Source organism: Protomyctophum parallelum, assembly GCF_964188405.1.
Source record: "Protomyctophum parallelum genome assembly, chromosome: 13".
Classification (NCBI taxonomy): domain Eukaryota; kingdom Metazoa; phylum Chordata; class Actinopteri; order Myctophiformes; family Myctophidae; genus Protomyctophum; species Protomyctophum parallelum.
The window spans coordinates 35,240,926-35,268,697 of NC_139708.1; the positions used below are offsets into that span (position 1 = coordinate 35,240,926).

Consider the following 27,772-nt stretch of genomic DNA (forward strand, 5'->3'; position numbering starts at 1 on the left):
TTACTTTATAATACCATAATAATATAATACTTTGCATTTTCAACATTCTTTTTTTCTCAGATTCACAGGCCTCAGGAATTAATCTTTAACAGGGATTCTCTGAGTCAAACTTGTGTGCACGGTACAAAGTTTGACTCAAAGAATGAATCACTGGCAGGCCACTGAGGCCAGTAGGCATTCAGGGTGGGGAAAGTGCTTGGAACTCTGGAGGGGCGCAGAATTGCTATCAAGGTAAGTGGAGCAATAGCCTACATGTAATTAAAAGATTGACATAAGAACTTGAGGAGATAGGGTTTAGGACTTTAGGATAGACGTTTAGAGGTTAGGTTTGGGCTTTAGTTGGAGGTAAGCCTGATTTATATGTAGTAGTCTTACTGCCGAATCCCTCTACAAGCTTACAATGCAATGAATGCATCGATGCATTGTAATATATTACTATATTAATCTTTATGGTTAAAATACAAAATAGCAAGCAATAACAAATTCACAAAATTGACGCTCTGAAATGTTTGTCCTCACAAGTATAGAAACGCCAACGTGTTAATGCTCTTAGGACAGATCTTCCGGTATTTTAGGTAATAGGTCACTAGCTGAAAAGTTGCAGAACCCCTAGGATAGGGTGTATATTGCCGTATGCAATTGTTCAATTATTGTTTGTTATTCTTCCTTTGAGTCCTATAGTTTTGGTATCATTAGTAATGATTCATTACCCTTACTGTATCTTAAAGTAGCCTACTCTTTCCCCCAAGGGATCAATAGAAAGTATAGAAACGCCAACGTGTTAATGCTCTTAGGACAGATCTTAGTACAGATGATAGGTTGATTGTTTACCCGGTACACTATAGTTTACGGTATTTGCACTCTATTTACAGTATGTGTATTTTGAATTTTGAATTTTGTCGTTTGTAGTGGACTATGGAGTTCATGTTTATTCTGCTAATTCCGGCCTTGCGCTTGTAAATTGCTCTGGATAAGAGTGCCTGCAAAATGGCTAAATTGTAAATAGTTATTAATATCTTACTGTCTTCCTCTGGAAAGGACATGCAGGCCACCAGCTCTTCTACACTCAGGGTCGGAGTCGTAGGATATGGACATCTAGGTACTCAGACAGCTGTTGATGCATGTATATTCCCCCCACACCACCACCATTCTAACGTTAACAACAGATTCATTTGAACTGATATGTGCTTCTTTAAATAATTATCACACCTGATGTTCTGTGCATAGCTTTCCTAGATATTTCCTTGATATGTGTGTGTGTGTGTGTGTGTGTGTGTGTGTGTGTGTGTGTGTGTGTGTGTGTGTGTGTGTGTGTGCATGTTGTAGGACAGTTCCTGGTGGGGAGGATCCTAAAAGAAGGATCTGGTGCAGGTGTGTCACTGGCCTTTGTTTGGAACAGAAATACTAATAAACTCAAGGGTTGCGTTCCAGATGACCTTATACTCAGTGACCTAATGACCTTTACAGACAGGTGCGTGCACACACACACACACACACACACACACACACACACACACACACACACACACACACACACACACACACACACACACACACACACACACACACACACACACACACACACACACACACACACACACACACACACGTTTTTCAGCATAGTTAACAAATATTTGTGTTACAGGAAATGTGATGTCATTGTAGAGGTTTGTCACCCTCAGATAGTGAAGGATTTTGGTCTCCAGTTCCTCTCTCAGGCTCATTTGTTGGTAAGAAACACCTCTTCTGAAACACAAAACCATTGTGTACAGGATCGCTGTTCTCTGCTACTTTTGAATTTGAATCTTGAAAAAGTGTTGGACATATTAGGTTACCACCAGACAGAGATGACAAGTAAAGGTACCACCTCAGAATTGTACTTACAGTAAGTACAGTACAAACTGTTACTTTTCAGGATTCAAATTCTAAAATAGCAAAAGTATGAGACTGAACTTGTAGATCTGCTACTTTTGATGCTTTTGCGTGCCGCTGTAGTGTAGTGTGTAATCAAGTAGGGCGTGAATTTACGAAAATAAAAAACACAAAAAGTTAAAACGATACTACTTGCCTAAGCCTTCCACCACTGTGTGTTTCTCCTCACAGGTGGGTTCTCCCTCGGCCCTCTCTGATCCCACACTGAACCAGAAGCTGCAGCAGGCTGCCAGGCAACATGGCAGGACTCTGTACATCCCCAGTGGTGCACTGTGGGGCGGCCTGGACATCCAGAGGCTGAATGACAGCGGGACGCTGAAGGTAAAAATGGGAGCCGAGCGTGTGTTCCGTTTCTGCATAGTGCAGGCTACTGTATAGGGCGGTGTTCCCCCTTTTCAATGGGTCCTAAACACAATTTTCAAAAGAATTTCAGAATAAAAAAAACATATAATAATAATATCCATGTACACACAAAAATGAAAATTGCGGATCTACAAGCTCAAACTGTGTTGTGATGCAACACGTTGTGATTTTGTGAACAGTATTTTAGGTAATAGGTCACTAGCTGAAAAGTTGCAGAACCCCTAGGATAGGGTGTATATTGCCGTATGCAATTGTTCAATTATTGTTTGTTATTTTTTCTTTGAGTCCTATAGTTTTGGTATCATTAGTAATGATTCATTACCCTTACTGTATCTTAAAGTAGCCTACTCTTTCCCCCAAGGGATCAATAAACTACGGTTCTATCCAAAGTGGGATCTGGGACCCACAGGGGTCCCCAAGGGTATTCCATGGGGGTCCCTGGCACGACATCTTTACAATTGGGGGTCCGTGGCCGAATCCCAATGCATATCATTTTGGGGGTCCTTGACATTCAATTATTTTATAACGTTATCAAACATTTTCATGTCAAGGACCCCCAAAATGATATGAATTTACAAGGCAGACACTCAGCAGAAGGACCAAGTACTGTAGAGTTACTGACTGAGTCCAAATGTTTACAGTACAAGATTGAATGAACTATTTGTATTATCTGAAACAGTTTTCATGGGGAAAAACTGACTTTTCAGGAGGCCTACATCAGGGGCCCTATTTCTGTCAGTGCCTTACCACTTATTCCTAAACTTATTTTTTTACTCTGACCCATACAGATAATGGCATAGTAACAAATGTGTATTTTCGTTCCTGTGAGCCGACTTTGGGGGGCAAGCTTGTAGCAGTATTCAATAAAGATTAGAGATTTCTCATCTCATGGCAGCATTTGTATTTGATAAAATGCTTGTAGTTTCCATTAAAGTCCAAGTGAGCCAGACTATTAATGAAAACAGTGAATCATTTTTACTCGTCACCATGAGTGGCACAGTATGAGTTGAGGCACCATGTCAACAGAATGAGTTTCAGTGATGAGAACATACCTGTGTGATGATTCAACACACTCTATTCTCACGATCACTTCTCAGGCTTTGTTCATCAGAATGTCCAAACATCCTTCATGCTTCCGGCTGACAGGAGACCTGCTCTCTGACTGGACAGAGGGAGAGGGTAGGCGGGTCTTGTACAGTGGCTCGGTGGGCGAGCTGTGCCCTCTGGCCCCCAACAATGTTAATACCATGGCAGCAGCGGCCATGGCAGCTGGAACGCTCGGCTTCACAGGCGTTCAGGGAGAGATCGTATCTGACACAGCGTGAGTTTCCAAATAAGAACCGCACTGAAAGGCACATCGAAGCAGCTCATATCCCGCATTCAAGTCAAGTTTTAAGTCAAGTCACGGTTTTCGTGTACTTATATCCGACTCAAGACTGAAGTCTATTGTTACAGACAGTATATGCCTTTAAATGTCTTTAATCTATTTATCCAGGGACCCCATGGGTCCTTGAGGAGTTACAGGTCTAACTCTTGAGAATGAGATGTATACAGACTACACTCGAGTAAAATTAACACTGGATTGGGGTCCCACCCAGAGATACAAAAAGAAAATAAAAACACATAACTGGGGGTTCTTGTAATACAAATGTTTGAGAACCACTGCTATAAATTAGTTTTAAACTAAAGCTAACACTACATCTCTCCCCCCACTCCAGGTTAAGTGACTACCATGTGGTGGAGGTGGAGGTTACTGGCTCCAATGGGTTTTCAGTGCACACAGTGAGGAGGAACCCAGCCAAACTGGGAGCCGTGACGGGCAGTGCCACTTACAACTCCTTCTGGAACAGTTTATTAGGTGGGTCCTGCCCTGCATCCTAAGAACTCTTTCATACATAGTTGTACGAGTGTCCTGGCTGTAACATGCACGAAAACAATACATTAAAAAAATGGGTCCATGCATGTAAAAACATTTCCCCAGGGATCAAATTGAGAGATCAATTTGCTAAATGGTGTTTGGTATATTGCACTTCAGCAGGGAGGATATATTGTATAGAAGATTGTTTTAATTGATGGTGTAATCAAACGTTGTACATCTCAACGCCATGCCTTTCGTTACACTTTCCTCACTCTTGTCTTTTCAGTGTGCCACGGGCACGGGGGTCGAGTTCACTTGTGTTGAAGGAGGTGGAGAGTCGGGGAAATACACGACAACACAACATGGTGAGACGTTACTGACAAGGGCTGCCTCTTTGTGCCACTGTGAAGTAAACAAAGTTGCAAGTTACTTTTAACCACTAAAGCCCTATATAAATTGTTTCGTTGTACGTCAAATAGTGGAAATAGCCGATCTATAATTATGCTCACAACAATAAGACCACAGGCAAAAAATAGCATAACTGTAGTGTTCAACACCCCCTGATTCTACAATAAAGCACATCTATGCAAAGAATAAAGAGCGTGCTTTTTTGTTCTTTCATGCATAAACACACAGCATACAGGTATATATACTTTATTATATTTCAACTGGTGCAAGATTGTAACAAATACAGTGTGCATTTGCTCCTGGTAAAATTATATTTCTCTTCTCAGACAGGCAAGTAGATAGACGTGCAGTGGCTGTCTCTTTTCCCTCACCTACAGTAAAAACATGGCTGCCATCACAGGAACGATGGTTCCTTTTCTCCCCTTGACCTCCAGAGTGGACGGTGTAGCACTTCATCACCTTACAGTAGCTTCCTTAACATATAAATACCCATACAAACACTGGCAATACCATCTACATACACACACACGCACGCACATGCACACATACAAACACACACACACACACATAACCAGCACAGCAAGTGTTCATTTATCTCAGTGTAAAAATTGACCCATAAAGGATCCCTTTTTGGCGTTTGGATTTTACTGTGAGGAGTGTTGAGGTTACTGACCGATAGTTGTCACGCAAAAGCTCTGATACAGTAAGGCGGGAAAATGATAATAAAAATATGTGCAAAAAACCTCTAATCTCAGAATAAGAGAACAATGAGCTTTATGTTCTGAGGCTATTTGTAAATGAGTGTTTCACCTTGCTTTCAGAGAAGACAAATTAAATGAGTGTTTCACCTTGCTTTCAGAGAAGACAAATTAAGTGCCATCACCAGGTGGGCAATCAAGTTAAAAACAGTATGTCACGAACAATCGTTTGAGCATGATAAATTAGTTACATTAGTGCTCTCTCTATGGTTAAATCAGTGTTTACCCAATTCAATTCTATCAGGACACTGGCCTTTGTAATCTTCCTTCAACTTCTGTGCAACAATGTCAAGCTGCTAAAAAGGAGGCCTAAAGCCCAATGTATACTTTGCCACACACCGGTGTCACTCGCTGAAATCTCTTAGCTAATCGCATTGTCAGCTTAAAAATCTTAGTAACACTGTTGTGTGACTGATTTGGCTTAACGTTGTCCGTCTTTTGCCCTCCTTTCAAACTAACATGAAAGCCTTGGTTAAAGAACCAATAGTTTGTTAGTGTTAGCAGAACGCTACAAAATACAGCTATGACGTGTTCACCCGCTGAGCTTTCATTTAGCCCTTAAATTCTTCAGTCAAATAAAGCCACTGGCACAACTGCTGGTGTGGCTGAACGATTCCTCGACACATTCAATCAACAGACATCTGAAAAATACTGAGGACACTGACTACGAAGACACTGAGGGTAATGTGGTTTTCACAGCAAGCCAATACAATATCTCCATGTCCGTACAAGGACGGCTGCAAGGATTGCGAGAGGAAAGTTTCACTAGTGAATTTCAGCGGACAAAGACACTGAGGGTAATGTGGTTTTCACAGCAAGCCAATACTCCATGTCCATACAAGGATGGCGATAGGAAAGTATCACTAGTGAATTCAGCGGTGGCGTTTGTGTGTGTGTTTGTGTTGCGATGTATCTGTATATCAGTTCTCGTCGGGGTCCTCTTCTCCATTGGTGTAGAGCTTGCTTTTCCCCGGCAGCACGAACGGCTGGCGGATGTTCTGCCGGTCCTTCTCCGCCTCCAGGTCCTCGTCATAGCGCTCGTCCTCGTCGTTGTCCTCCGCCTCGCTGTGGTGGGGCGAGGAATGGCGGGACAGAGCCGGAGACGGAGGCACGGAGGCTGGGCGAGGGTAACGGAAGCCAGAGGCCTGCATGGGAACAGAGGCGAAATCATATCAGAACAGGGTCCACCCAAAATCTTGACGGGCCAGTGTTCTGAGGGGCCGGTGTTTCGGCGGTTCCGGTTTTCCGACAGTCCTTAGTGATTATTGACATGCACATACAAACCAACAGTTTCACACACACATATCACCAACAGTCTGCCGTTCCAACGAGCTGAAATCGAAATAATTTTGTTTCTGACAGATTCTGTTATACATGCTTTGAGCCGAGGGGCCAGGCTAGAGAACAGTTAGGCTATATGAATAATGTTTGTGATTAAATACTAGAGCGGTGCCCGTGGGGCCTCGACAGCGGTGCCCGTTGGGCACTGGCCTACTTGGAACGATTCAAGTTGGAAAAATGCATGCACCACCCAGATATTATGTCTGTGTCCCCTTTATGCCCATATATGGAGTTCTTTGTCAGGCATGGCCAAATATGGAGTCTATGCAGGCGTCAGAATGATGTCAGAACAGGCCAGCTCCATATATGGACCCTGGGCAGGGGCCCTGTCCAGAGCTCTGGCAGAGATCTTTTTGGAGCGGTTAGGGACAACCGTGGGTCCGACCGACTCGACACCAGGCACTGCACGCCCTGCGGTGGTGTGGAACGCACGTGTCGAATCTGAAGTCGGTGGGGCGAACGGTTCTCGAGTTACGTGGATTACACAGACAGACAGAGACTTGTTGCATTTAGATAGATGGTGTTTCACTGAGAGAGAGAGAGAGAGAGAGAGAGAGAGAGAGAGCGCAAGAGCGCTAACGCGAGTCACTCAAGAGTATCAACAGAAAGGTGCATACGTTTGCTGGAGCTATACTATATAAGGCCACTTTGTTTTGGACTCTCAATCAGAATAATTTTAATAAGTGATAGGTCTACTCGAAATTGAATGTTGCCCAAGAGCCTACAGTGGCGCACAGATAGTGATCCCAAACGCTGTGGGTCGGAACAGCGACCCGACAGAACAGCGACCCGTCGGGAATATGGGCAGTTGGAACAGTGGCCATTCGGAACACAGGCCGGTCGGCATATTGATGCGGACCCGTCAGATCCACAGGACTCCTAACATACCAATGAATAGAGAGCAAAGAGAGAGGATAGTGTGTATATGTGGGTTCTGGATTGATTGAACTGTACCCTTTCTAATAACTGTGAATACAAATTTCAATCAATCAAACGAAGGTACAGGTCAATACAAAATTGCTATGAGATGAAACCAGAAAAAGCACTAAGACTTGTTTACATCAGGGTCCTCCATTTTCAATTCATCAGAACATTTAAAAGATGTACAAATATACACTTCTATGAAAAAAAGAAAATCATATATACAGTTAAAGAAAGTAAAAAAGCGTATGGAAAAACGTGTGTGTGTTGGGGGGGGGGGGACTTTTTTACAGGGGCCAGTTTCAAATTGCAGCAGTCCATAGGTGCTCCGAGAGTGGTTTTGAAGGAGTCTAGGGATTCACATTTCTTAACTCATTCCATGCCACAGGACGCCTTTTCCATATGGCCCTCGTTGCAAAGGACACCTTTGGATGCCGTTTGTGACAGATTATTTCTATGATGCTATTACTACTCCTACAGATTGTTGTCCAATACACACATCGGTACACATGAGTGATCTATAAGTCAGATCCTATTCCAAGTGGCTAGGCAACAGGCCTGGTTGTGCTCCAAGGAGCACACTTGTATAGTTGTAATGATCAATCAATCAATTTTCTTTCAGCACAAATCAATGGAACTAACATAGTTTAAGTTCCTATACATCAGTATAACAAGAAAACTATTTGTTAAGTTTTAAAGAACTAGCGTTGTATTATCATTACAATCTTAGTGTTTTGGCAATTATTTGGGGGCCTACTTGCAATATCCTCATGGCCCACCCCATACTGTACTGCGCCAAGGCCATACTGTAGGTTGAAAAACACTCATCTACATCAATCACATTCACACAAAGTCAACTTACCGAGCTGGGTTCATGAGGTTCATATATGTAGGTGTCAGGGAAGGCCTTAGAAAGCGCCATATGACGGGCACAAATGTAATACTAGAATGAAACAACACAGAGAGAGAAATCAAACAACAGAAATCAGGTCCTGTCAAACTAGCGCATAAGGGCTGTCAAAATCATGACATTATACTTTACGATTAATCGGCATCACATTATTGTGATTAACTTGGTTTGTGATTTTGGCATTGAACATTTGGAACAAATAAAAACGACATTCTGACAACTCGAAATAAATAATATGGTCAAAAATAGGCAATTTTTAATCGTTCCATTAATCTCCAAAGATTTTAAGAAAGTGGAAATGGCCGATCTACATGCTCTGCTATTTCCAGTATTTCAGAAGATTTGCAGATTAATTTATTTTTAACCGACGAATTTACACAGACGAATGGAAAAGATTCAGACGATTGTGCAAAAATAATTGCGATTATCTCAAATAAATGGGGCGAGGTGATTATGTCCCACTTGCGACAGGCCTAACGAGCCAGCGGATGGCTCCATTTGTCGGACATTGCTCCCGCACCCTGCCTAGATATCTCCAGTCCAGGAGGTCGCTCAGGCGCTCCGTACGGTTCCTCTGGATGATCCTCTGGCGTCGACTCTGCTTGCAGAACTGGAACAGGAAGGAGGTGAGCTGGTTGCAGGATTCATCCACCCCCCGGTACCTTCGATCCAGTATGTAAATTCCTGCAGTGTGAAAACGGCATCCGAGAAGAGGAAATGACAAGAATTCCCATAGACCAGTGCTCATTTTTTTTTTTCATTTTTTTTTTTTAACCTTTATTTAACCAGTAAAATCACATTGAGACTGCGTCTCTTTTACAAGTGGGAACTGGCCAAGCAAGCGACAGCAAATTTGGATATAGTCTTAGTCATATTGGTCATCTAAAATGTTTTCGTTTAAGTCTAGTTTAGTCGACTAAAATATTATATTTAGTCGACTAAACTAGACTAAATCTACTAAAGTTGATTTGTTTTGATTTGCCTGAATATCAGATTTTACACTTGGTTGCATACAAGCACACAGCGTGACACGATCTGAGACTGTAGATCTGCTATTTTCCGAACACAACCAAACTAGTTCTACTGGATCTCTTCTCCCCAATACCCCCCAAACATTTTAGTCTAATTTGTATTTGTTGACAAAATTGTCAATATATTTAGTCCTAGTTTTAGTCATTATAGCTTAACCCATTCTGGGCGGGAACCCCTTTTGGTGTTAGCATTATGTTATGCTTTAGCTAATGAAAAATAGCAGATCTACAAGCTCATAGCGCGCCACTCGACGAGCTTGTAGGTCTGCTATTTTTGAAAAATCGAAGAACGACTGACAGAAACATAGCTTTTTCAGAAAACTGTCAGGATGTAGAAGACATCAAAATGGGTTAAATGAACATACTGCCATAGTGGCATACAGAATATGAAAAGAAACGTTTACAGATGTTCTGGCCCGCTGTTTGGTGCATAAAAAAGGAACAAACCGTATGCTGAAGGGTCCGCTATGTGCTCCTCCATGAAGCAGCCAAAACCAGACAGGTTCGTGGAGATTGATGGGATTCCCATGACTGTGCACTCGGCTGAGGGGGAAACAGAGACCGGCCTGTGCTCAGTGTTTTAATAGACTCCATCAACAGACACACGAAACATAAACAGACTAGTGTGTCGTTTGCTGAACCGCCATCAAGGATTAAGGAATGAATGGAATGTCCTGTACAGTAGCTTAATGAATTTTGACTGTTTTTGTTTTTTCCGTTCTCAATTGAGAAGCATTGCTGATCTGAGGTCTGCTGTGTGTTCATGCTTTTAGTTGTTCTTGCCTGGACTAGAGCCATTCCCTTTTTACTTTCCTCAGCAGGGCCATCTATAGAGCGTCACAGTCCCGCCCCCTTTCATGACGACGCCAGGCCCAGGAAATAATTCCCAATATATTTTTCCCATAGACATTTCGAAACTCTTGTCGTGACAAATAATGACAACACACACAATATTTTGGACCAAACAAATAATTACAAAGAAGAAAAACAACAAAAAAAGTGTTGTAACCTGCCGTTTTTTTCTACTTTCTAATTCTTTGTTTGGCCCGAAATATTGTGTTTATTTGCACTGGCTGCTGATCAATGTTGTCTGCTTCTTGATAATTCTAAGTCAAGTGTGCCGTCACCATCCACATTGTTGTCGTTATATTTATTCTTCAATCTTGTTCTGTGTAGCCTTTTCCAGAGCAGTGCCTCAAATAACTTTTGCTTATTATACAAAGTATGACTCATACCTGGAGTGTATCCCCAGGGCTCATAGTAAGAAGGGAAGACGCCAAGATGGCAGCCTCTTACAAACTCCTCATAATCCATTGGAAGAAGAGGAGAGGTGGATGACAGAAACTCTGGGTGGAAGATAATCTAATGGATGAAAACAGAAATGTATTGAATAGCAGAACTGTGTGTATATCACATTATGCAAACAACTGTTGCAGTTTCTTTTTAACACATTTGATTCTGTAGTGATACTCCCATGCACTACAGTAGAACATTTCCTTTATTAGCTTCACTGTGATTCTACTCTCTAGAGCAGCCTCCTGTGTCAGGTCTAATAAAGAATGCTTTTCTTTAGTGAGTGGTAGGCCAGTTATAGACGCCGGCTCCAATTCTATTAAGTCTGTATCGAATGTCCTGTCTGTCTATAACTTTGTTGCTACTGTCTGAACAACCCATCTATGAAGGTCGGTAAACATTTGCGTTGTACCTTGACTCTGTCCGCAGCACTGTTGAAGAGGCCTATGCGACGGATGCAGTTAAGGATGGGGTCGGCGCTGTCCTCCAGCATGTTGTGGGTACAGATGGGAGGCTGACCTGTTCTCTGGGTCGCAAAGATGGCCCGCTTCATTATGGTGAAATCCTCCTTGTCCAGTATCTTTGAAACATCTGGTAGCTGCCCGCTAAGAAGGGAGGTGGTGGGGGGAGGGGAAGGGGGTTTAAGTGCACAACATTAGAACAGCAAAATGATACAATAAAAAAAGAAAGAAAAGAATGAATCAGTCATAACTGCCAGGTACAGCAAGCTCTTGTTTATGAACATCTACAGTATAATCAGTTTGTGTGCCTTAGCACACGGCTTCATGTTGCGACGTTCAGAGTATGGATTTTATGGGTAAGTCTCCCATTGGCTTAGATGCAGCCTAGAGACGAGGCAGCCAATAATGAAAAAGTGTCCACTACGGTCGCTACTAGAGGTAGTAGCAAATGTAGTCCAGGCGCTTTTCAAGCACCTGGCAAAAAGTATGGTTAAGGCATGTACCACAGAAAGGCCCTCATGAGCATGGTTGGGAACATATATATTTTTTAACAATACATTTGAATGGATATGTTGTCTTCAGAAAATAGCCTGCAGTCTACTTACACTAGCAGAGACTCATAAAGTTTCTTTCCAAAGCGCTCCTTTACGGTCTGAGCCGTATCCCTGTCAATGAAAAACAAATCAATGAAAAACAAAACACAATCCAATAACAACACAGAAATAACATTAAAGAATACAAACTAGAGCTCATATATTTGCCTACGGTAGGCAGGGCGATATGACTTCAATTCGTTTAGGATTAATGAACGATTATTTTTGTTTTGCGTGTGTGAAAATAGCAGATCAATGCGACACATTGTGAGCTTGTAGGTTTGATATTGTCACCATTCCTGTGCTACCTCCTGTGTACACCGACGTATAACACAGGGTTAAGTGGTTAATCAGACTAATCAATTTGGTCGATTAAAATAACGAGAATTAAGAGAAACCTGCTTCTTGATTATTCGATTAACTTACATGAGCAAGATTAAGTCCTTTTTTGGTTCTAAATATCTGTTTCGATATATTTTCGGTTAAGTCCTTTTTTGGTTTTAAACATCCGTTTGGATATATTTTCGGTTAATTGCTACAGTTATTTCCTGTATCCAGGTTGTCGTACCATAGCTGCTTCCTGACTGCTTGGCCTTTCAAGGTCTCCACGTTGAAGTTGTTTGTCCTGGCTGGCATGATGAAGAACGCAATGACAGTCACATCACTGTGGTTGACCTGTGACATGCAGGCGGATATCAGTGTTACGGTTCAACGCAAAGGCACTCGCACTCACACTCACTCTCACACACACTTACTCTCAGCAGATAGTTTAGTCTGGCTAACGCTTCCAGGAAGAGGTCGGCCCCTTTATTAGAGAATTCATATCTTCCAGCAATGAACAGGAACACACACTTGTCCAGGTTGAAGTCTAAGTGTCTGTTGAAAAAGGATACGGTTATACGTAATTTTGCCACAACATTTGGATCAGTAAACATTAATTTTGTCCACAAAGTCTGTGGCTATTAAAATACAACATAATGACAAAGAACTATAAGGGCCGATTCATACTCCTATTTTAGAGCCGAATAAAAGTTGGTTCGGCGCTGTAGAGCCTACAATTTGACGTCATTTGAGGTTCGGGGGGGCGGGTACCGTCCTAAAGTCGGCTCTTCGGTGCTACTGAAAATTTCTGACGAGCCGAAATCATTTCGGCACTACAGCGCCGAAACAGCGGTAAAATAGGAGTATGAATCGACAATTATAATGACCAGAAAATAAATCACATAATCTTTCCACTGTGGTGCTTCAAGTATATACCCATACATTGATAGCAATTGGTTTACACATATATGGAAACATATTTGATACAAACTTGAATGATAACCTGTTCATAATGTACATAGTGGTGAGCATTTACCATTGTTTTGTACTTAATAATATGAATAATAATAAATGAACTGGTCTAAATGTAACGGTAAGAATTGTTACAGTAGTTTTATCCCCTATGTCATCAACATTCCTTGAATGTGCTATGAGTGACTGGTATGTCTGGATTGCTTGTGCAATATTAGGAGAGAGAAGACAAGAGTGAGAGAGCGGCCCGCGTGCGTGTGTGTGTGTGTGTGTGTGTGTGTGTGTGTGTGTGTGTGTGTGTGTGTGTGTGTGTGTGTGTGTGTGTGTGTGTGAGTCAGACCCGTAGAAGTGTCCCCTGACAAACTCCTGGATGCGGCTCTTGCTTTGAGCGTGGAGATTCTGGAACTCATGCATGGCTGAGAACTTCTTCACATTCAACCCATTTGGAGTGATAATGTCTGTGTTGAGAAGGAAAATCATGTCAGTGTTAGATTTTCAAACTGGGGTCCTCGAGGGGGTTTCAAGGGGTCCCCAACTAAATTGTTGGTAGTTAGGAACCAAATGGACCTTTACAGTTCAGTTATGGGGGTCCATGGCCTACACAAAATTGGGGGCCTTAGACTACGCAGGGATTTTCAACCCTTTTTATACCAAGTACCACCACAGAAAATATCTGGCTCTCCAAGTACCACCATAATAACTGATGTTAAAATACAGGAGCGTAGACCTGTCCCATCCTATTCAGCTATTAACACAGGAGGACAATGTAATTTATTCTTTGAATCGTTTAGTTTTTGTTCCATTCCTAAGCCAATTTTGTTGCTGCTCTGATTTAAACCGTCCTCAGCAGTGGTGTCATGCTCGTAGAACGCAGTACCACACCGTGGTACCAGTAATGTTTTGACGTGCACGCACATTTTTTGACGTGCCTTAATCAAATGGATACTCCTTTGCATAACAATAGGACAGCTTTAACTGTTTATACAGTAAGCATGCACACTTAGAGCAGTAGGCTATGGCTCCAGTAGGCTACTGCTGCTGTGTGGTGTTCTGCACACAAGAAGAATGCCTCCTCCTCCAGAACAGATTTTCGTCCAAAGCAAACTTTTTAGTTTTGCTAGTGTGCGGTAAAGATATATATATATGGCCCAGGCCGTAGCGTAACGGTCTGGGCACCGGACTGGTAATCCAGTCGCAGTGTGCCGCGGGTTCGACTCCCAGACCCGACACGGCCTTTACTGCATGTCATCCCCCCATCTCTCTCCCGTTTCCTGTCAGCCTACTGTCTGTCCCTTCAAAAATCAATAAAAGGCGTAAGCCGCAAAAACATATCTTAAAAAAAAAAAAAAGATATATATATATATATATATATTTTTTTTTAAGATAGTTTTTTGCGGCTTACGCCTTTTATTGGTTTTTGAAGGGACAGACAGTAGGCTGACAGGAAACGGGAGAGAGATGGGGGAAGACCTTAGAGTATATATATTTATAGAGAAGGCACCCAGAGGAAATCTTGAGGCGAAATGGACATAGTGGCCGAATGAAGGTATTGCAGCCTGGCCCCAAACACATGAACGCGCTGTCCGTTGACTATCATTGTACACGTTCACGACGGACGACGCTCGTGCGCGTTCAACGGCAGCGTGTTCATGTGTTTGGGGCCACTCACCATTGCAATCCGTCCCAGAATGCACTCTGTTCCTACCAGGAAGGAGGAGTGAATCCGCCTCATGCACTTTTGAGCAACTCAATGCAAGTGGATGGGAGGAGAACTCGGGTGTCTTCTCTATAGATATATATACTCTATGGGGAAGACATGCAGTAAAGGCCGTGTCGGGCTCGGGAGTCGAACCCGCGGCACACTGCGACTGGATTACCAGTCGGGTGCCCAGACGGTTACAACACCGCCTGGGCTAAAGATAGTTTGTTTGACTATTTTAAGTCTACTTTTGTTTGTGTCTAAAACTCTCATACGCTGTTCTGTGTGTTCTGCGATGCGTACATGCACGCGCGTGCACGTGGCGTCATTAAAACCAGTAAAAAAAAAACAACCACCATGACACCACTGGTCTTCAGATCTTCTATTAACGGCTAGGTGTGCCGTCATTCTTATTTCAGCACGGCTGGAGAGCCTATTTCAACCAATTGCTTGATCAGAAGAACTACCTGTACTCCTCTGCGTACCACCAGAGGGGGGCTCAAGTACCACTTGTGGTCCAAGCACCAGTTGTTGGGAAAGTCTAGACTACAGTATAAAGTTTGATAAGCATTTGTCTATGACCACTGGTCACTCAGAGGAGTCCCACTAGCTGATCCTGTCATTCAATCTGGCCTTTCCTGAGTGCCATAGCACAGCCTACTATAAATACATATAAGTTCTCCTGTCAACTATGGTAACAATGCCCTTGACCTTTGACCTCAACCTTGGGAGCGGAATGCTGAAACGTGAGCTCATTGAACACCCTGTATGAGTATCTCCTTCAAATCAAAGCCTAAATGAACACGATTATAGAACTATGACTTTTCCCTCCCATTTACATTAGCAATGACATTGACCTTGGGTGCAGAATGCTGGAAGGCAAACCAATTATTTATACTAACTGAACCTCTATGTGGTTCCATTCAAATCGAACCCCAAGATGAAGGCGATAAGAGCGATCACTAGGAAATGATAGGCGTCTAAAAAGCTATACCGTAGTTTATAAGATTTAGCGATGACCTCTGTGGGTGTCACACTGTTACAGGTTAATTCTAATACAAATGGACACACACACACAAACACACACACACACACCTGGTTTCCTCTTCAGCAGGTGTTCTGCCTCAATGGCTGTGATCTGCGACACAGTGGTGAAGACGTGAGCGCAGCGCGCGGCTGCTCGCTCTATACAGTAACGGTGGTAGATCTGTCTGTCGCCTGCTTCCTTGTCCACGTTGAACTGGGGGTAAGAACAAGACATTTAATAGGTTCAGAATCAGGATTCACAAACATAACATCCAGACTTCATTGGCCAACCCTACCCATTGGCTTTGCATGTTGGCCAAGCTTCTCATGAAGCATTCCTCTCTCATCAGTATGGGGACCACTTTTAAGTAGATTTTCAGGCCAGATCTAGATGTTTAGAGGCTTTATATAGATATATTTTTACAATTTAAAAAGATCTATAAAGCTCTCAATGCATCATCACGTCGTGTATTTTCACTACTTCTTAAACACTTGTTTTCTAATTTATGGAATTTCTTTAGATTTTTATTTATTCAAGACATTACTTAGAAAAAACAATCATTTAATTTATTAATGAAAAGTTACGCTTTTTTGGGAATATTTTCTTTTTAAATATAATAATGAAAAACTAAATGTAGGAAACAAAGAATTTAGGGAATGTGCCCACGACCCACAAATGTGTCCCGAACCACTGTTTGGGAACCAGTGGGTTAAGACATCCGAGCGGACATCGCCGTCTCGCCGCCCACCTCGTCGAGGTTGTTGTAGAAGTCCACATTGCCAGCACACAGGTAGCGCCCCAGCAGGGTGGCGTGTGTTGTGAAGATGGTGGCCACGGGCAGCTTCCTCTGTCGACACAGCATGAGGCCCAGGCCTGACAGCCACTCATGGAAATGGGCCAGAATGTGGGGAGGCTCCTCACACTGGGCTGCATACTGAGAACACAGCAGAGAGAGGGAGCATGTCAAGACTGGACCGCACACACACACACGCGCGCAATACTCAAATCATTTGAGTATTGTATCCATTTGAATCATAGGATACATTTGTAAGACGAAGTTTGCAACAATTGTGACAGGCCTAAGCATGCACATCTTGCTGACCTCTCCGAGCAGCCAGGCTGTCAGGAATCCAAACAGCACACAGTCGTTGGCTTCACGGTCAAACCATGGCACGCCAATGCCCGTGTTCTCCCACAGCTCGGCCTTCCACTTGTCCAGAGACCAGGCCGTGAAGGCCACGTCAATCAGCACCACGTAGGGACTGCCCTCAATGAGCCAACGTCCAAAATACACCTGAGGAACACACAATGGGAGAGAGTAAATGGGTGCACTGGTCATGTCATTAGGCGATAATCGTCCAAAAATGTGTCAAAATGCGACAATGTGTCGAATTGTAACGCGTTGGGAACTTTAGATGTTGGCTGTTTTGTTTCACCATAAGACAAAATATATTGGGCTTAAAATAGTTAACCCATTAAGACCTGGGGCCGATTAAAAGAATGTCCTCTAAATCCAGTTTTCTGAAAAACGTATATGTTTTTTGAGTGGTGCTCAAAACTTTCATATCAAGGACCAAAATGATACTACAGACATCTAATAAAATAAATAGTTCCAGTAATATTTAGTTAGTGAAGCAGCCTTCTGAATGCATTTTGTCCTATATCTGTATGGTAGAGTATGTTAATAGAATATAACTTAAACATGGGGTGGTTGCATTTGGTCGCCTGCTCTTCTATTGAGACATTTCGATTCTGTGTCTAGGTTGAATACTACCTTTGATAAAAAATTTGACCATAAAAGGAGTAGTTCACCCGCCAAACAAATCACTTATTGTATTACACACTCCATATGAAGCCTTGAATTCATGATACCAATGTCTCCAGTAGGAGACTCTGCAAGTCCCCTACTGGAGAGCTGGTCATTCAATTATTGGCTTGGGACAGCGACCAATACAAAAAAGATCTCTGTGAATTCTCCCCAAAGCAAGCAGGCAGCTCAGTGGTAAAAATGTCAGCAGGAGATGTGGGTTAGAACAGGAGAGCTACATAGCACAGCTTTAACTGTTAAGCCATGTTCAAAGGCATAGTTATGGTTTTAAGGCATGATCGCATAGGAGGCCTTTGCTATGTTTCACCAGTTTCAATTGAAACGGGCCTCCACCCTCAGGGGGGCCTCCAAGCTCCGACTGACCACTAGGCATCAGTCAACACCCGCCACCCATGGCCCTCTCTCTCTCGCTCTCACTCGCTGCCTTGCTCTCTCCCACGATGTTAAGTTACACCTATTTCCTGTTAATAACCTGGGTAAAATGTGCGGCATTGGGAGTTAAAGGGGAGACACTTTATTGTGAAGGGACAACAGGATGAGGAGGTGTTGTTGCGTAATTGTCGATAGTAATGGCTGCGCGCAATATTGAACAGTCAAAACTATTGATAGTCAATACGGCTGTATCAACAGATCAATTATGTCATAGGTATACATGGGGGACTCATATTTGGTCTTGAAACGGGCCTCCAGATTCCTAAGGCCCGCCCCTGCATGATCGTAAAACCATAACCCAAGATACTACGGCCGCGCTGTGTAGCCTTGACCCAAAATGACCCTTGACTCCTATAGTCACATGGCAATCACACATATAGCATGGTAAAGGTTATCGGCAAACAAACACACGCATCTATTTCTGGTGTGTGTGTGACATGTGTGTGTGTGTGTGTGTGTGTGTGTGTGTGTGTGTGAGAGAGAGATACTGGTACAACCTCTAACCTTTGAGGGGAAATGCCACACAGATTACAGCCATGGTTAGGAAGAGACCGGCGATGGCCCTTTTCGACTATGAAGGGTAAGCCCAGAACCTTCCATAACCTGTGAGGTTCTGTGATGTGTTATATTCAGAACCAGAACATTATATTCAGAAGAACCAGACCTGAAGGGGTAGGTAGTAGATACGTCATTGAGAATAAAAAACTGAAAATAGCCCCTCGTTCTTGTATATCTGATATATTTACCATTTCAGAATTTTTATTATCCCAAAAATAGCGTGTGTAGCAGACATGTCACTGGTCATGTTAATGAAAAACGTTATTTAATATTTATAAAAATATTTATAAAGAGAGTAAAATAGAGGGTATGCGCATTACATCATCATCATACCCAGAAGTTATGTGGGAACATTTCATGAGCAGCAAAAAATTACTTTGTGGCTTTGTGACATCCAAACAGAAAAGTCCTATCTGATTGGATTATACAACATTAAACTCACTTTGCCACTCACTTTATGCATGCACATACATAAGTGAAATTCCCACAGTAATTTTCAATGGGGTGACGTAGGCTAGAATATAATATGTGTGACATGCAGTTTTGGCTCGGCCCTCTCCGATGTGGTGGGAGGGATTTGTCAGAATAGTGGCCAATAGTCAACTGCTCCTTCACACAGCACTGAACTGGTTGTATTATATAGTTGCATTAGCAGATATTTTCGCAACTTTGAGACAAAGTAGATATGCCAGCATGATACTATGTTGTTGTTGACATTCTAAAGGCTGCATGGCTAATTTGAGAGAGAGAGAGAGAGATATTGTTTGGCAATGTACACATATGTTTTGTCATGCAAATAAAGCGAGGAGAGAAAGAGAGAGAGATATGAACGTTGTGCACTTTCATATAGCTGCAAGAAACGGCTGCACGCACCACTGAATAACCCCTTTTTTTGGTTTTTACACCATGAGAGACCAGATGCTCATGTTATTGTCTCCACCAGGCCGAAGGCATGGGGAGAGATTATGTTTGGCACTCAATCCGTCGGTCCGTCCGTCCGTCAACAGCTAATCTCCGGCACGGTTAACCTGGTCGATGCCAAATTTTACACACACTCCCTGGATGCCAACGATGAACCTCTGCCCCAAAATTTCCAGAACGGCCCGTTATAGCGCCACCAGGAGGCCGACTTTTGAAAAACAATTTTTTTTATATTACTCCTCCAGATTCTGTCCAAAAATCCCGCAAATAGTTACACTATCTCTATAATCATGTGTTCAAGATGGATCTGTCCGATATTTCATATTCCATCCTAATTGGCTAACATTGGCTTTCAAAGTTTGCAGGATTGGCCCTTTTGAAACAAAACGCCTCAAATCATGAACGCAGCATGCAATTTACGTGAAATCTTTCACAGACTTAAATAATTTAATGTTTTGACCCACATGAAATAAATAGAAACAAAAATAAAGAGGAAAAGGTCATGGATATCATATCCTGTATGGAAATTAAATAATAAAATGTAATTAAATTTCGTAGGCTAACATACATACAGTACATTGTGGGTGGTTATAGCCCAGGGGTTCAACATTTTTGGCTGGAGACCCCCGGAAAAGCTTTGGCCATGTCTCGGTTGAGAACCCCTGTTATAGCCTACACATGCCAGCTCTCACTGCCAGATAATTTGCATCTGAACAATTACTTTGCCCTGCTCGAAAGAAAGCTCCATCTATATAGTATCTACTATCTACCCTTCCCCCAAAAAACTAACAAAGACAGGTCTCAGACTTCAAGAAGGTAGCTACTAATTGCATTCTCTCTCTCATGTAATCAACAAACTACACTATAAAAACTGGTCAAACATTGACCAAATAGTTAATATAAGAAAGATGCAAATATTGTGAAAATAGCCGATCTACAAGCTTTATGAGCTGTGAGCTAGTAGATCGGCTATTTTCGCAATAGTCATCAATGGCCTCAACTCCTACAATTCCTAGTGCTTGTCGGGACAGGGCGGTCCCCAGTTAAAATGTGATTATTGGGGGGGGGAGGTGAATTGATTGCTGTATCGGTATGGTAGTACCTTACACCCACTGGAGTTCATCTTGTCGATGGTCCTCTTGAGGGTCGGGTTGGTGGTCTCGATCAGCTCCACCTGGGTGCGCACGTTGCTCTCCACGTAGGGTCCCACCAGGAAGTAGTTCTCCCCCCATTCCTCCGCCGTCAAACGGGCTTTGGTCTGGATAACAGTGTAGATCCCTCCGACTGCACACACGCATACACAACCAAGTTAAGGACATCTCCTTAAGAATGAATGAAAGGCAAAAAAGTGCTTGGAAATAATAATAATAATAAAAGAAGAAGAAAACAAACACAGGAAACATGACCACATGAATGCACCATGCGGCATACGATATGTGTGCTTGTACATGCTGATATGTACTATATAATTACACACACTTAAGAGTAAGACAATGGTTTTCAAAGTGGGGTTCAGGGACAGACACTCTGGGTTCCTTCAGGGGGTCCCAAATGGAGGCACTTGAAATTAAAAAGGTTTGGGCAGCACCCCCATCCACAGATCCACACATGCACCCTGCACATCCACACTATACTCTTGCCTTTGTTGGCCACCTCCCAGGCAATTTCAAAGAGAACAGCATCCTCCAGGTCGAACTCCTCGTCCCATTCCTCCATTCCTGACAAGGAGGTGATGGATAGGCTGCGAGCCAGCGGCATTTTGACGCTGGTAAACACAGATGCATGCATGTATGTTTGAGAATATTTTCATTCTTGAGTGCACTCATTTCCCCAGCAAAACAGTGAATAAAAACAACATACGATATGATTATATGAACTACTAGGCTGCCAGAATAGGATCAAGACAGTAAGGATTTGTTATAGTGAAATCCTTTTAGACTTAGTGTTTACCGTTTACATTTCTGGCTAATAAAGTATTCAATCAATCAGTACAAGTACACTGCACATGAAAAATGAAACTTCTGCTTTTCTTCCCTGGCTATAACACCTCTCTACATACATGATCATAGTCGACTTGTGACCAAGGGACACAGGCATGTTTGTTACATGTGTGATGGCAGTGACGTAGACTCCGTGGGGGCGGCGGGGCGCGAGCCCCCATTAGACCTGAATATATTACTCTATGGAATATATTCGCCTCGGTCCGTCCCGTTTGTACCGCGCCCGGCGCAATTCTCGTCTTTGCATTGACTTTGTATGCAATGGTAGGGGCTGGACCACGTTGCCTGTCCTATTGTACACATGCAGATCAGGCATTAAAATGCTAATCTGGTGGGGTGGGGGGGTGGGGGAGTGTATAAGCGGGGTGAGGGTGAGCAGCGTGAGCCCCCATGACGATTATAAAAACATTGTCAATTTGACTAGGAATCTGAGCTTATTTTTTTGCTTTCACAGTCATGCATTATGGATAAGAATTCTAGACAAATGCCAAATGCCTATTGTGTAAACAATTAACCAGTAAAATCCCTGTTTAAGGACCCCACTATGATACAGTATTGTATGATCCAGCCTCATATTTGAGTGTTTAGGTAGTGGCTTACATGCTAAGTCAATATACTCAGCTTTCTCCTTCATTGGAAATACAATAGGTGCAAGCTCTTCCACCAGTAATTTTAGATTTGATAAGGGAAGTAGAAACGAGAAATGTAATGTATGGTTCAAATTACATCCTTCAGTAGGGCTTGCACAAGAAGCAGACCAGCCACTGTGTTATTTTGTGTGTGTGTGTGTGTGTGTGTGTGTGTGTGTGTGCACTACGTATGTACAGTTACTGCACTAGTGGAATATGAGGCAGCCAAGGCCTTTTCCTGGTAACTGTCCCATGAGGCTACACACATGATCTTTGCTCAATGCTAACACATGGACAAAATGCCAGTCACATACATTAATGAGTATTAAAGTAGACCTTTTGTGAGAGAGAGAGAGAGAGAGAGAGAGAGAGAGAGAGAGAGAGAGAGAGAGAGAGAGAGAGAGAGAGAGAGAGACTATAGAGGAAAAACACATACAACAAGTTTCCTTATCAGTGTTGACATTGTTCTGACATTAACGGGTGAAATGACTGGAGTTCCAACCTGCAGATGACAACGTGATGCAACCTCCTGCAAAGTCAAGGGCAGGATGGTGTGACAGGACGACAGAAACAGGAAGTGGAGAAATCAAGTTGCATCAACTTGATTTAGCCATTCACACAGTTTGGCATTTCCTAACATGCCCCAACAAAATGTGAAGTTGAGACATGATTTAATAGGATTTAAAAAAAAGAACCAACAAGGAGGGCAATGCCATCCTGCACGCTGTGATGCGTCGCTTCCCCGTTTTATCACGGTTTGTCACGGTTCTCTCATTAGTGTGGTTGCCCTGAGGGCAACCATACTATTGCTTTAGTGACCTTTTATTAGTGTGGTTGCCTGAAGGCAACCATACTATTGTTTTTGTGACCTTTTATTATTATTGTTCTTTTTATTATAGATAAACTTTATTTTGCCGCATTATACCTCCCACAGTTTTTGTCGCACGCACTCGAGCCATATGTCAAAACGACGGGCTACATCGGGAATCGTGTGCGTGTATTGGGATAAGACATTTGTTGGATAGTTTAATTGATATAAATTAATTAGTGCATTAAATTTCCCCATAGACATGAATGGGAAAATGCAAAAACTCACTTTCAAGTATTCTTTCCTCTGAGACCGTAAGGGCTATACTTACAAGACTTGGAGGAGAGATTCATAATAATTACTAAAATTAATTACCTTAGAAGTATATCGGTCGGCCTCATGGTGGCGCTATAACAGCCAACTTTACATTTTTGGGTATAACTCTTGAACCGTAGGTCGTAAAATCAAAATGTTTTTTTCCCTGGATTCCTTGGGTCATGACGCATCTCCCCATATAGGCCACGCCCATTTCCGTCTAGAACGAATTTGCAGCAAATTAGCATTTTCTTCAAAACACACTTTTTGCTCCTCCTCCTACAGATTTTGTCCAAATCTCACAGAAATCGGTACACATGATCTCGGGACCTATCCGATGAAAACAGCACAGTCAGAATTTCGATATTCCATATCGTTCGTCCGTAATCAGCTTCCAAAGTTAGTGGGAGGGGCCTATTTTACAAGAAATTGCACAAATCACGAACGGAAAGTCCAATCCTCCCCAAATTTGAATCACATGTTTAGGATGGCCTAATCAACACAGAGCCAAAAGCAATTCCATTTCCATCCATAGGGGGCGCTACAATTGCAAAAACAATTACCCGTTTGTTGCAAAAACACGATTTTGGGGGGGAAATCCCCTTTGAATGACTTACGCATGATCACAAAGGGTGACTTGACATTGTAATTGGCTGGCAAAATTACTGGGAGGGGCCTATACCCCTTTGTTGCAAAAACATGATTTGGGGGGGGGAAATCCTCTTTGAATGACTTATGCATGATCACAAAGGATGACTTGACATTGTAATTGGCTGGTATAATTACTGGGAGGGGCCTATATCAGCCAACCTATCCGATTAAAACAGCACAGTCAGAATTTAGATCTTCTGTATCGTTCGGTCGTAATCGTCTTCCCAAGTTAGTGGGAGGGGCCTATTTTACAAAAAACGCCACAATTCACGCACGGAATGTCCGATCCATCCCAAATTTGAATCACATGTCGAGGGTGGTTTCATCAACGCAGAGACAAAAGCGATTCCATTTTCGACAGGTGCGATGTGGGCAACCACACTTTGCAATTTCCCAGAATTGCCTCTTTCTAGTTTATGTTTTTATTATAGATAAACTTTATTTTGCCGCATTATACCTCCCACAGTTTTTGTCGCATGCACTCAAGCCATATGTCAAAACGACGGGCTACATCGGGAATCGTGTGCGTGTATTGGGATAAGACATTTGTTGGATAGTTTAATTGATATGAATTAATTAGTGCATTAAATTTCCCCATAGACATGAATGGGAAAATGCAAAAACTCACTTTCAAATATTTTTTCCTCTGAGACCGTAAGGGCTATACTTACAAGACTTGGAGGAGATATTCATAATAATTACTAAAATTAATTACCTTAGAAGTATAACGTTCTGCCTCATGGTGGCGCTATAACAGCCAACTTTACCTTTTGGGGTATAACTCTTGAACCGTAGGTCGTAAAATAAAAAATATTTTTTCCCTGGATTCCTTGGGTCATGACGCATCTCCCCATATAGGCCCCGCCCATTTGCGCCTAGATAGATTTCCCGCCATTTTGAATTTTCTTCAAAACACACTTTTTGCTCCTCCTCCTACAGATTTTGTCCAAATCTCACAGAAATCGGTACACATGATCTCGGGACCTATCCGATGAAAACAGCACAGTCAGAATTTCGATATTCCATATCGTTCGTCCGTAATCAGCTTCCAAAGTTAGTGGGAGGGGCCTATTCTACAAAAAAATTCACAAATCACGAACGGAAAGTCCAATCCTCCCCAAATTTTAATCACATGTTTAGGATGGCCTAATCAACACAGAGCCAAAAGCAATTCCATTTCCATCCATAGGGGGCGCTACAATTGCAAAAACAATTACCCGTTTGTTGCAAAAACACGATTTTGGGGGGGAAATCCCCTTTGAATGACTTACGCATGATCACAAAGGGTGACTTGACATTGTAATTGGCTGGCAAAATTACTGGGAGGGGCCTATACCCGTTTGTTGCAAAAACATGATTTTGGGGGGGAAATCCTCTTTGAATGACTTATGCATGATCACAAAGGATGACTTGACATTGTAATTGGCTGGTATAATTACTGGGAGGGGCCTATATCAGCCAACCTATCCGATTAAAACAGCACAGTCAGAATTTAGATCTTCTGTATAGTTCGGTCGTAATCGTCTTCCCAAGTTAGTGGGAGGGGCCTATTTTACAAAAAACGCCACAATTCACGCACGGAATGTCCGATCCATCCCAAATTTGAATCACATGTCGAGGGTGGTTTCATCAACGCAGAGACAAAAGCGATTCCATTTTCGACGGGTGCGATGTGGGCAACCACACTTTGCAATTTCCCAGAATTGCCTCTTTCTAGTTTCTTCTTATTATACTAGATAAACTTTATTTTGCCGGATTATACCTCCCACAGTTTTTGTCGCACGCACTCGAGCCATATGTCAAAACGACGGGCTACATCGGGAATCGTGTGCGTGTATTGGGATAAGACATTTGTTGGATAGTTTAATTGATATGAATTAATTAGTGCATTAAATTTCCCCATAGACATGAATGGGAAAATGCAAAAACTCACTTTCAAGTATTCTTTCCTCTGAGACCGTAAGGGCTATACTTACAAGACTTGGAGGAGAGATTCATAATAATTACTAAAATTAATTACCTTAGAAGTATATCGGTCGGCCTCATGGTGGCGCTATAACAGCCAACTTTACCTTTTGGGGTATAACTCTTGAACCGTAGGTCGTAAAATCAAAAATATTTTTTCCCTGGATTCCTTGGGTCATGACGCATCTCCCCATATATGCCCCGCCCATTTGCGTCTAGATAGATTTCCCGCCATTTTGGATTTTGTTCAAAACACACTTTTTGCTCCTCCTCCTACAGATTTTGTCCAAATCTCACAAAAGTCGGTACACATGATCTCCGGACCTATCCCATTAAAACAGCACAGTCATAATTTAGATCTTCTGTATCGTTCGGCCGTAATCGTCTTCCGAAGTTAGTGGGAGGGGCCTATTTTACAAAACACGCCACAATTCACGCACGGAATGTCCGATCCATCCCAAATCTGAATCACATGTCGAGGGTGGCTTAATCAACGCAGAGCCAAAAGCGATTCCATTTTCGACGGGTGCGATGTAGGCAACCACACTTTGCAATTTCCCAGAATTGCCTCTTTCTAGTTATCTCTCCTTCTGTGACCCGAATTGCAACAGTGTGACATCACAAGTTCACAACAAAACACAACAAGCCATTTCAGTGAAAAGTTGATGTCATTAGTATAACATAATGATTCCCACTGTTGTTTCCCATATTGAATACCGATGCCATTCCTCCACAGCTCTGTTGTGACATGCACAGTTCAGCTCATGCATTGTGAGCTGGCCTGGCCTGTAATTTGGATGCAGGGGGATCCTACTGGGTAAGGATTTAAGACGTAATAGTGCTGGTTGATTCACTGCATCAGTCACTCACTACTGCAAAGGGATGGTTTATGTTCACTTGCTGTGAGGTATTATCTGCTCTGTCAGTGGCACAGCTGGTCTGAAATGAACCATCCTCTGTTATAGTTTTTGATTGATTGTTTGATGAATTTATTAACAGTATGCACTATGCAGAATTGGTACATTTCAAACGAAAGCCCAACTCAAGTATCTAAATGGTAGCTATATCCTCTCCATGCACACGGACACAACGTAGTCGTGGCCACACAGCATATTTGTTTCCTTTTTCTGAGGGATAAGTCTGGTAAAAACCAGACGGAGGACCTCTTGAATTGCCAAATATACACCTAGCTATGAAAGCCAAGCTTTGTACCCCCCCACACCCCCAATCTAAAGATCCGAGGATATGTCAACAGCGAACAGCTCATTCGTACAAATTAAGTCAAGTGTCAAACCATAATAATGTGGATGTCGCTTTGGCAGGATACACCGTATCGAGAGATGAGAAGAGGGCTAGTGAAGAGCAGTGTAGCCACAACACAAAGACACCGACCAATATGAAATTGGGAGCGGATATGTGAACGTGACAGGAGGCATGCAGCTACACTGCACTCCCGCTGCGGAAATACACGAATAAATAACACGGTGTTCTTCTGCTGTACCCGCTGAGGGAATAAAAACTAAATCACGAAATTGCCTACTCACCCTTAGATATTGTCCCAAGTTCACAAAGGCCTGCTATTGCAATATTACTAGCATCTGTTGCAGTCAATCAAATAAGGAGAGAGAAGCAGAAGAGAGGGGACGAAAGGGGCGGCAACCTGGGTTAAATGTTAGTGCGTTCGCATTGGTTTGATCCGTGTTGTCCTGGAAGCAAGGCGGGGAGTGGGACGTACATTAGGCTACATGACAGGTCGGTGTTGACATTATTCATGAGA

At 42.6% G+C, this 27,772-nt stretch overlaps 2 protein-coding genes across 3 annotated transcripts; one reads left to right on the forward strand and one right to left on the reverse strand.

Moving 5' to 3' along the window:
- Positions 1–1,041: 1,041 nt before the first annotated feature.
- aspdh (aspartate dehydrogenase domain containing) lies at positions 1,042–4,477 on the forward strand (the record flags this gene model as incomplete). The annotated part of the gene is made up of 7 exons (XM_083779071.1): positions 1,042–1,099; positions 1,327–1,471; positions 1,646–1,730; positions 2,104–2,253; positions 3,393–3,616; positions 4,014–4,153; positions 4,440–4,477. 7 exons carry the CDS (start codon positions 1,042–1,044, stop codon positions 4,475–4,477), a joined length of 840 nt encoding a protein of 279 aa, XP_083635197.1.
- A 314-nt stretch (positions 4,478–4,791) lies between these two features.
- Positions 4,792–27,681, reverse strand: gys1 (glycogen synthase 1 (muscle)). 2 transcript variants are annotated; one of them, XR_014570188.1, is made up of 17 exons: positions 27,540–27,681; positions 21,268–21,392; positions 20,730–20,911; positions 16,991–17,182; positions 16,637–16,822; positions 15,957–16,101; positions 13,503–13,620; positions 12,625–12,745; positions 12,438–12,544; positions 11,882–11,941; positions 11,228–11,420; positions 10,758–10,884; positions 9,970–10,065; positions 9,012–9,175; positions 8,444–8,524; positions 5,410–6,464; positions 4,792–5,371 (listed from the first exon to the last, which is right to left on the reverse strand). XR_014570188.1 is itself a non-coding variant. In XM_083780729.1 (16 exons), the coding sequence occupies exons 2-16, from the start codon at positions 21,383–21,385 to the stop codon at positions 6,240–6,242; spliced, it is 2,115 nt and encodes a 704-aa protein (XP_083636855.1). In that variant the 5' UTR covers positions 21,386–21,392; positions 27,540–27,681; the 3' UTR covers positions 4,792–6,239. The 2 variants fall into 2 exon arrangements, 1 of the variants encoding a protein (XP_083636855.1); XM_083780729.1 differs by having other exon boundaries at positions 4,792–6,464.
- Between the last annotated feature and the right edge of the window lie 91 nt (positions 27,682–27,772).

What these genes read in the sequence shown, in the direction of transcription:
- gys1 (XM_083780729.1), bottom strand. Translation starts at nt 21,385, where the DNA reads ATGCCGCTGGCTCGCAGCCTATCCATCACCTCCTTGTCAGGAATGGAG. An exon ending in CCTGCTGAAGAGGAAACCAG is followed by an intron (nt 13,621 to 15,956) that starts GTGTGTGTGTGT and finishes TTCTCAACACAG; the next exon opens with ACATTATCACTCCAAATGGG. An exon ending in GTGCTGCGGACAGAGTCAAG is followed by an intron (nt 10,885 to 11,227) that starts GTACAACGCAAA and finishes TTCATCCATTAG; the next exon opens with ATTATCTTCCACCCAGAGTT.